The sequence below is a fragment of the Acomys minous genome (genome assembly GCF_964271855.1).
Source record: "Acomys minous genome assembly, chromosome: 3".
Taxonomy (NCBI): domain Eukaryota; kingdom Metazoa; phylum Chordata; class Mammalia; order Rodentia; family Muridae; genus Acomys; species Acomys minous.
In genome coordinates this window covers 82,688,112-82,698,067 of record NC_140485.1, presented here as the reverse complement: position 1 = coordinate 82,698,067, position 9,956 = coordinate 82,688,112, and the positions used below count along the sequence as shown (strand labels likewise).

Genomic DNA, 9,956 nt, shown 5'->3' with positions numbered 1-9,956 from the left:
AGCTACAGGGTCAAACAACAACAACAACAACAAAACCCCAGAGAGGCTTAGAGCAATGAAAAGAAAGCTCTGCCAGCAGTCTTTTAAAAATGTAGGCTGGGGTGGGGGGGCCTTCAACGGGTTTTTGCTGGCTCCCAAGATGGGGCTGGAGAATGCCTCCGCCTCACTGACTGTGTGCCCCTTCCCCAGCCACCTGCCTTGTCCGTCATGTCCTGCATCATGCTGGAGGTCGCGCAGGTGGAGGTGGAGAAACACAAGGGCCCGTCTGGTATAGCTGAGTATTATCACGCCAGTGTGTTTTGGGAGGAGCAGAGAGTGATGAGGAAAGACCGGGAGGAGTCCCAACAGATGGTGGGAGTACTGATGCAGGGCTGGGCCCACCAGCACCTTGTGGACTTTGACTGTCACCTTGATGCCATTCGGCAGGACTGGACCAACCAGCGGCTCAACACTCAAATCACCCAGTAGGGTGATCCTACCAATGGAAACGCCTGAGCCAGGAGGGTCTGAATACAATAAAAACGTGGGCTGGTGGACAACTAAAAAAAAAGAAAGAAAGAATATATTTACTTGTTTTGCGTCTGTGTAGGGGAGAGAGTCAGACACTGAGAACGAACGAGAAAGAGGACACACGACACAGAGCAAGTTGCAGGGGTCAGTTCTCCGGTTGTAGGATCTGGATATTATCTCGGGCAACTGTCTATTACTGCTAAGCTGCCTCGATGGCTCCCCATATCGTCTTAAACGTTCTGACTAGTAAATTACAAAAGTGCTAATTTAAAAAAGCATCGCAAGCTCACTAGATGTTTTCCTCATGAAGTTGGTATCAACTGCACTGCTGGTGACCAAGGTTAACTACTAGGAAATCTAACTCCAGATAACTCGTACTTTAGACATCACGAAGGTGTTTACATACGTTATCCCACATAATCCTTAAGGCCCCTATGCCAAGGAGAAACAGCATTATCTGCACTTCTAGATAAACAAAAGGGGGAGGGGCTGGGTAGTGAAACAAGGGATGTCTGACTCCACGGAACAAAGAACCGCCCCGGCCCCAGTTGGGCAGATTAAAATACAGTGATTTTCCAGCTTCCAATGAGAAGGCACCCCGGGCAGGAAACGAGAGAGAGAGAGAGAGAGAGAGAGAGAGAGAGAGAGAGAGAGAGAGAGAGAGAGAGAGCCTTTCCAGCATCGGTGCCTTTTAGAGCTGCCCCCTCCCCCTAGGGCCTCTCCAACCATCCGCCTCGCCCTCCCCACCCCCTAGCCCCGCATCACCATCCCGCATCCCGCACCTCTGCCCTCGCTCGCTCACTACACCTAGCACTCAGTCCTTGCTGCTCCCAGAGTTGAGCGAGAGGTCTACTACTCGCTGCCCACCTTGAACCATGCCCACGCCACTACAGAGGATGTCACTTTCCAGATACTGGCCAGACCCTTCCTAGTTCGGGCATAGAGGGGCGAGGCCTCTACGCCCCCTCCCATCGCCAAGCCCAGGCGCCATGAAGGTGACCTCCCCCTAGGGCTGCACGCGCCGGGTGGTGCTACAACTGGCTCACACGTGGTGAGCCTGGAGAGCGCGGCCCCTCCCCGCCACGCGCCGCCTGCAGTCCTCTCGGCCACGCCCCCAGGAAGGCTCCGCCCTGGGCGGGGCGGGGCGCCCACCCGCCGGGATTGGACTAGCAGCGCGCGCTGGGCTAGATCCAGGACGCGCCCGGGGTGCAAGAAACGCAAGAGGCGGCTCCGCCTCAGGCGCAGGATGGCGCTGCTTCTCGGTGCGCTAAGGAGCGCGCTGGGACCGCCTGACAGGCTAGGGTGGCAGCGCGCGTCCCGCGGGTTGTCTTTAGAAAGCGGGCATTCTAGTCCCTTGGGGATTCTTTTAGTGTCTCAAAAGATGAAGAAACAAAAATAAAAACTACTATTGGATCTCAAAGCATTTGTTAAGCCTTCTTGTGGCTGGACCAAGTATGTAGGAGGGAGGGTTTTGACGGCAAGGTGGGTCTGTCCCCTTTAAAACCTCTTCCAAGCCGGGCGTGGTGGCGCACGCCTTTAATCCCAGCACTCGGGAGGCAGAGGCAGGCGGATCGCTGTGAGTTCGAGGCCAGCCTGGTCTACAAAGCGAGTCCAGGACAGCCAAGGCTACACAGAGAAACCCTGTCTCAAAAAAACAAAAAATAAAAACCAAAAAACCTCTTCCAAGTCTTGGTCCCTCTGTGGCAGTCCCGCACCATCGGTGTCCCGGAAAGAGACTGGGAAGGAGTCCTACCTAACGGCAGGTGTCATTCTAACAATCTAAACGTGCAAAAGCAAGGCGGATAAAGGAAATGCTTTGAGGGACAGATGGGAAGCACTCCACGTCCCACCCCCTTCACTCCAGCTCCCATCCTAAGAAAAGAAACCGATCTCATCCTTCTCCCCCTACATCTCAGGCGCGAGACCGCCCCGCCCAGGCAGCCAGCGATTGGGAGATGCAAATACCGAGTACTCTGCCCAGCAACGGATGACGCGACACCGAGCGCGAGGCGTGGCCCAGCCGCTGCCCGAGCGGGCACCTCGGTGTTTACACGGGGCGGCCCCGCGCGCGCCGCAGCGGCCCGCAGACGGCGGGAGGGAGGGGAGTGCGCGCGCCTCCGGGGCCGCGCCGGGAGAAAGACATTGGAAGGCGGCGGCGGGCGGGCAAGCGCGCGCGGGGCCGCAGAGGAGCGCCAGGCCGCGACCGGAGCCCGCGGGGGCCCCACGAGGCTCAAGTCCTCGGCCCCGCAAAACAATGCACGGCGCGCGGCAGAGCTCTACTGGCCCGGGGCGGCGGGGACGCGCCGAGCCCGCCTGAGCCCGAGCCGCTGACCTCCCCCCTCACAGACGGCCCGAGCGCCGCGCTCCTAGCTCGCGGGGGCCGGGCTGAGCCACGGGGCGGGGCCGCCCCTCCGTCGCCGCTGCCTCCTCCCCCCCACCGCCGCCGCGGAGGATGCGGACGGCCCCCGGCGGCGTCTAGCGGCCCGGGCCCGGCGCGATGGTGCAGCAGCGGGGCGCGCGGGCCAAGCGGGACGGCGGGCCGCCGCCCCCGGGGCCCGGGCCGGCAGCCGAAGGGGCGCGCGAGCCGGGCTGGTGCAAGACCCCGAGCGGCCACATCAAGCGGCCGATGAACGCGTTCATGGTGTGGTCGCAGCACGAGCGGAGAAAGATCATGGACCAGTGGCCCGACATGCACAACGCTGAGATCTCCAAGCGCCTGGGCCGCCGCTGGCAGCTGCTGCAGGACTCGGAGAAGATCCCGTTCGTGCGGGAGGCGGAGCGGCTGCGCCTCAAGCACATGGCGGACTACCCGGACTACAAGTACCGGCCTCGCAAGAAGAGCAAGGGGGCGCCCGCCAAGGCGCGGCCCCGCCCCCCCGGAGGCGGCGGTGGCGGTAGCCGCCTGAAACCCGGGCCACAGCTGCCGGGCCGCGGGGGCCGCAGAGCGACAGGAGGGCCTCTGGGGGGCGGCGCGGCGGCGCCGGAGGACGACGACGAGGACGAAGAGGAGGAGCTGCTGGAAGTACGCCTGCTGGAGACCCCCGGGCGCGAGCTATGGAGGATGGTCCCGGCGGGGCGCGCCGCCCGCGGACCCGCAGAGCGCGCGCAGGGGACATCCGGCGAGGGGGCAGCCGCCAATGCCGCCTCCCCGACCCTGTCGGAGGACGAGGAGCTGGAGGAAGAGGAGGAGGAGGTGGCTACAGCAGAGGAGGGCGAAGAGGAGACGGTGGCGTCGGGGGAGGAGCCGCTAGGCTTTCTGTCCAGGATGCCCCCGGGCCCCACCGGCTTGGACTGCAGCGCCCTGGACCGCGACCCTGACCTGCTGCCCCCCTCGGGCACGTCACACTTCGAATTCCCGGACTACTGCACCCCTGAGGTTACCGAGATGATCGCAGGGGATTGGCGCCCGTCTAGTATCGCCGACCTGGTTTTCACCTACTGAGCCCACCGTCAGCGGGGCGCGCACGCCCCCAAACCAGCTGTTTACATACAGGAATCAGGTATTGGGGCCCCTCGGAGGCCGAGGCTGGCACCCCGTCTCCCGCACAGCCTCCCCCCTCCTAGTCGTGCCCATCCCCCCTCACAGATCCAGACATACCCCTCCCCCGCAGACACACCCCAAGGCCGCCCAACCCCCACCTTCTCCCTGACATCTAAGCCCCTCCCTATCCAGTCCTGTCCCGCGTAGCCACCAGCAGCCAGCCCCCCATACACCTCCTACATACCTGAACCCTCCCCCCACCAACTCTTTGCACACTCCCCTCCTCGTGGCCGGTTGGCACGCCCCTTCGCTCCAGAATCCCTCCGCCCTCACCCAGGCCTGCCTTGGTGGTTAGGGGGGCGCTGCGGTCTGGCGCTCCTCCGCTCCTCCCAGGTCCCTCCTCTTCTTGGGGGGAAGGGCGCCATCCCTTTTCCCCCCCTGGATCTCGTGGCCCCACCCCTCAGCTGGAACCATCCCCTTCTTGCGCATGCTTCATGCTTCTTGGAGGGGGCTGGTCCCAGTTGAGCTGCAGGCCTCTGTCGCCAACTCCGAAAGGGAGGGGGCGATTATAGAATGATCTAAGAAATCCTTTGATCCCGGAGCCTGTGGCTTCCTCTCAACCCAACGGGGCGTCACTGCCTTAATGGGGGGGGGGGCCTCGCTCAAAGGGAGAGATAGAAACTAGCTAGCCCTAAACTCTGCAAGTGTCTACCCCTTTTCTATGACGGGGTCACCCACGCCCACTACCACCCTCCACCGCGTGACTGCCTTTACAACCCATCTTGGTCGCCGGAAACTTCCTTTCCCCCAAGTGGGAATTTGGAATTCGGTCTTTGTCTGGAAATCCACCAAGATGGGATTGTCCACGAGAACTCAGAACCAAGACACCTAACCAGTCTGGGGACAGAGTTCCTGCTGCCCCCTCAATCCCCCTCCACGGGAAGTGCCCTATCAGCTCAGGGCATCCTCTCTGCCTGGGCTCCTCCCTAAGCCCATCGACCTTTTCCAATCACACTCAAATCCAGGCTCAACAACTATAGCTGCAGAATTTAGTGGGAGACACTGAAGCACGTTGTTGCTAGGGTTCTGGACGGGCATACCAGCAGAGAGGGGATGGCAGGAGTGAGGACCACCACGTCTAAACAGTGGCTCGAGGAGAGACCAGGCCAGGGCGACTGGAGGTGGTAGCCAAGCTTGTGGACCTGGTGCTTTGCACCTCGGACTGCCCTTGTGAGAAATGGGGGCGGCACTGCTATAGTTAGGAGGAAGCTGTGTTGAGATTAGATTGCCCTCCTGAGCCCTGCCTAGGTGCCAAGTCTTCTCCACCGGTCTCCCCCTCGAGCCCCGCCCCTCCGGCCTCCTCATCCTCCCTCTGCCCTCACTACCTGTATCTCACCGGCGTGTGTTCACCCTCCGGGTGGCTCACACACACTCATTCACACACACAAATCTCAGGAACAAACGGTCCCAGAGTCCTCGACCCCCCCTGCCCTGGGTCGCCGCAGGTCTCTGCCCCACGCGTTCCCTTCGCTGACAACGCCACCAGCTGCCTCCTTTAAGCTTGGTGCTCCGGCTCTGGGCCTTTCTCTCTCTCTCTCTCTCTCTCTTTCTTTCTCTGTTTTCTTTTCTTTCCTTTTTTTTTTTTTAAGAAAACAAGTAACAAAAAAGACAATGAAAAAAAAAGCGGAAAACGTCATGTGAGTGAAGAGATGTCACTGTCTGTGGTCTTTGGAGAACTAGTCTTGTAGTGGAGGGGAGGGGGTTCCCTCCTCTGGGGCGCTGGCACCCACAGCAGGACTCGCCAGTCTGATGCCAGGACTGAATAAAGTGTATTTGCCCCGACCTCGCCCTGTGGTTCTGCATGTGTGTCCTTCTCACCTCTGGCCAGCTTCAAGTGCCTAGAAATACGGGCTGGTGCAGGGAGAGCTGGATGTCTCTCTAGGCCCCTGCTACCCTCTTATCTCAGGAATCCCTGCCTTCATTAAAGATGGCAAAGTCATCTTCACAGTGGCCAGGCAGGCATCATAAACGGGAGGGCCGGGATGAGTGACAGCCCTCTGTAGCCCAATATCCACATTTTTTTTTCAAGAGATGCAGGAAACAAGTCATTGTAGTTACAAAATCCCATGCAAATATTTAAGTTTCCTTAGGTCAGATGAGACAGGTGTGCAGGTAGGACTGACCCAAGGAGGTCAACTTGACTGTTTAATGAGGATTAGGAAGAAGGATTGGTTGGATGGGTCTAGCCCAGAGCCCCAGCTCCTGAGCAGCTCTACCCGCGTGTGTCTTGTGAGGCACACAGCGGTATTTTCAGAGTGAAACCATGCTTCAGATGAGCAGCATTCAGCTTAGTATGCTCCATCAGCTGTGTTGCCTCATTTCCAGAGTAGAAAGCTGGGGATCACGGGTCTCACAGCCCCCGCCGAGCAGCCATGGCTAGAGGCTCACTGAGCTATCACCTCAGATGTGGCCAGTGGCGTTTCACAAGCCTGCAGTGTAGGCGTGACCCGAGGACCAGAGGGCAGCAGGCCGTTGAGTCTTCATAGGAGGTTCTAACTCTGTTCTATTAGCTGAGATGGGGTGTGGGTCTTACCAGGGCATCCTTTCCGCTTCTGATTGGAAGCAAAATGGGGAGAAATAGTGAAGCGGTAGCATTGAGAAAAGGAGGGCTTCCTGCAAGGTCTGCCCATGCCTGGGCGGCAGCTTGCCCAAGGCCACACCCTTCCCCTTCCTAGAGCTGCCCCAGTGTAAGCTAGGTTGTTTGGGTGCCTATGGGGCAGGCTTTGTCTGGCCTGCAGTTGAGTTCTTGGATGCCCAGTCCCGCCTCTTTTTTCCACAGGTGTTCATCCTAATAAACATCTTACGCCCAAACTCGGTCTTGGTTTTCTTCACTGGACGGTTTAGGGGTTGGCAAAGGGGGAAGTGTCACTGACTTCACGGCTTTTAGGGCGCCTCAGCTACTCCCTCCCACCTCAGCTACTCCTCCCTCAATGGGCCTCGGAAGGTCAGCCCTGAAGCTGGCCCTTTCTAAGCCTGCCCTCCATGCCAAGGCTGCTAGTCATCTGTCCTTCCTGGGTCAAGGCACACAAAAGGTGAACTTGGTTGAGTGTCCTTACCACGATCTGGAGAGGTGCTAGGGGGAATTCTCTAGTCTCCCTCGCAGACCTTAGGGTCCCACACTGAGGCTGGTGGGGATACAACTGATTGCATTTCAGATGCTCTGAAGGGAGGGCTCGTAGAGATCTGGGGACATCTAGTGAGTGAGGAGTAGATGGAGGTCAGGCTCCCAAGGTCATTTGGTTTTGGTTTGGTGACACAGGCTCTCTCTATAACACTAGTTAGTTTGGAGCCTCACTATACAGATCAGGCTGGCCGTGAACTCAGAAATCTGACTTGTTTCTGTTTTCAGAGTGTGGACTAAAGGCACGTGCCACCACATACAGCTCCTCTTCTGCTTTTGGGGGACAGGGTTAGTTTTTAGCCTAGGCTTGCCTCCTGAGTGCTAGGACTGTCTGTGGACATGGACCACCATGCTGGGGTTATGTAGTACCGAGGCTTGAACTGAAGCCTTCATAGATGCTAGGCATGCATTCCAGCAACTGACGTCTGTCCCGAGCTCAGCATCTCCTGCGGGCGGGCATTAGCCAGGCGAGTCTTAGCTCCTAGGTATACAAAAATGGAAAAGACAAACATGCACAGTCTTCACCCAGCTCATGGATCTTAAGAAAAAGACATAAGGGCTGGAGATACGGCTCAGAAGTTAAGGGCACTGGTTTTCTTCCAAAGGTCCTGAGTTCAATTCCCAGAAACCACATGGTGGCTCACATCTGGTGCCCTCTTCTGGCCTGCCGGTGTGCCTGCAGGCAGAGCACGACATCGTTTTCTTTTCTTTTTGGTTTTTTGAGACAGGGTTTCTCTGTGTAGCCTTGGCTGTCCTGGACTCATAAATAAATCTTTAAAAAAGATTCTGATGAGCCGGGCAGTGGTGGTGCATGCCTTTAATTTCAGCAGTTGGGAGACAGAGGCAGGCAGATCTCTTGAGTTCAAGGCCGGCCTGGTCTACAGAGCGAGTTCCACGACAGCCAAGACTACACAGAGAAACTCTTGACTCAAAAAAAAAAAAAAAAGGAAAAAAAGAAAAAAATTCTGATAACAGTAAATGAGTCCAAGGACTGCAGAGTCACGATAGGACATGGTCACATCACTTAGCCCTGTGGCCTGAAATTGCAGTAGGTGGTGGTTTTACAGTTATGGCTACAGGTTCTGACCTTCTAGGCTGGCCTCTGAAATCCCTTTGTAAGGAACGGGATGTAGCAGTAAGGATTTCCAGGCTAAGGTCACTCAGAGCCACCACATTGAAAGGCCAGTATAGAGCCTGTCATGTGGATGGAGCGCAGAAGAGACCATGAGGACTGAGGTCTGATACTGGGTATGCAAACACAGACCCTTGGGGACAGTTCCAGCCTAGAGTCGTTTATGTCCCTACCAGCCATTGGAGGCTCTGAAAGCTCAGCTCCCGTGAGATTGAGCCAAGCCATTCTACTGGGTCCGTTCTGAACTCAGCGCAGTGAAATGCCTGTTCACACTAAGGTTTCAGGCAGTTCATTAGGAAGCAGTAACGAGGGTAGGCAGAGTCATGGCCAGAAGAGACAGTTTAGATAAAACAAAAGGACTTGAGAGGCAGGCAGATCGCTGTGAGTTCGAGGCCTGCCTGATCTACAAAGCGAGACCAGGACAGCCAAGGCTAACAGAGAAACCCTGTCTCAAAAAACAAAAAACAACCACCAAAAAAAAAAAAAAAAAAACCCAACAACAACAAAAGGACAGCCCAACCAGAAGAGCTGACCTAGAAATGGCTGCAGGAGGTAGTGTGGGACAGACAGGTAGGAAGGCTCTTGAGCTTTATTTGGATTTTTATCAAGGGTCTCCACAGGGGCCTTTGGAAAATGCAGACAGTGGTCAGTGCAAACCGTCCCAGGCTCCCCATTGATCCCAGGATCCAGTCCCCAAAGTCTCGGCTTTAGTTCAAGTCCCGTTTGCACTTGGCTCCTTTACTCTTCTAAACTCATCTTCAGTCATTAGCTCTGCTTTGAGACTGCCTCAGCTGCACCTGGCCGCTCCCTGGTGGTGGCCCTGCCAACGCAGTTGCCAGCCCCTGTGAGTTTCCTTAGCTGTGCACGTGGGCACCTACCCAGCCTGGCACTCCAGGGGTCTGTAAAAGGGAGAGCGAGGGTTTGCAGGCAAACCTGCCAATCTAGTTTCTTCTAGATTGCTTCGCTGTGAATGCCAACCCTCTCCCCATCTTGAGAGGTTTCTTAGCAACCTCAGAGTTTCTGGCCCTCCACTGTTTCTGGCCTCCTTTTAACTAAATGTCAAGTTCTTTTCTTTCTGCTCCAAAAAAACCTAAAGCCATGGGACTGTGTAGAGACCAAGGTACAACGGCCTGGAATGGAATGGGAAACGGCCTGGGCTGGAAGTACGGGGGGTTGGGGGGGTGGAGGGGCATTTGCCGTGTCACTTAAAAGAGCCACCCAGCCTCTCTGGCTTTTATCTCAGACTGTGCTTACCTGTCACCAGCTCGTGTGGGCTCTGTTCTCTTGTATGTGTTTGAATAAACTGACAGATTTGCTCATATTGTGACAAGCTTTTGCTCTGTTTTTTTATTATTAAGGTACAGTTTTATCTGGGTGGGTGGTGGCACACACCTTGGATCCCAGTTCTCAAGAGACAGAAGCAGGCAGATAATCTGAGTTTGAGGCCAGTCTGGGCTACAGGGCCAGTTCCAGGGCAGTGAGAAGCCCTGTCATGGACCTCCTGTCTCCCCCCAAAAATACATTTTATTTTATTTTTTATGTCTATGTGTGTGTTCATGTATTTGCATGTGCATGTGGGTGGCCATGGAGATGGAGTTAAAGGCTAGAGTGGAACCCTTCTCATGGAGGTCCGGAGAACTCTGGTACTTTGC

At 56.6% G+C, this 9,956-nt stretch overlaps 1 protein-coding gene across 1 annotated transcript; it reads left to right on the top strand.

The window, feature by feature from the left end:
• The first annotated feature begins 2,486 nt into the window (after positions 1–2,486).
• SOX12 (SRY-box transcription factor 12) lies at positions 2,487–5,833 on the top strand. Its single transcript, XM_084775358.1, has one exon. It carries the CDS (start codon positions 3,008–3,010, stop codon positions 3,950–3,952), a length of 945 nt encoding a protein of 314 aa, XP_084631484.1. The 5' UTR covers positions 2,487–3,007; the 3' UTR covers positions 3,953–5,833.
• Positions 5,834–9,956: the final 4,123 nt, after the last annotated feature.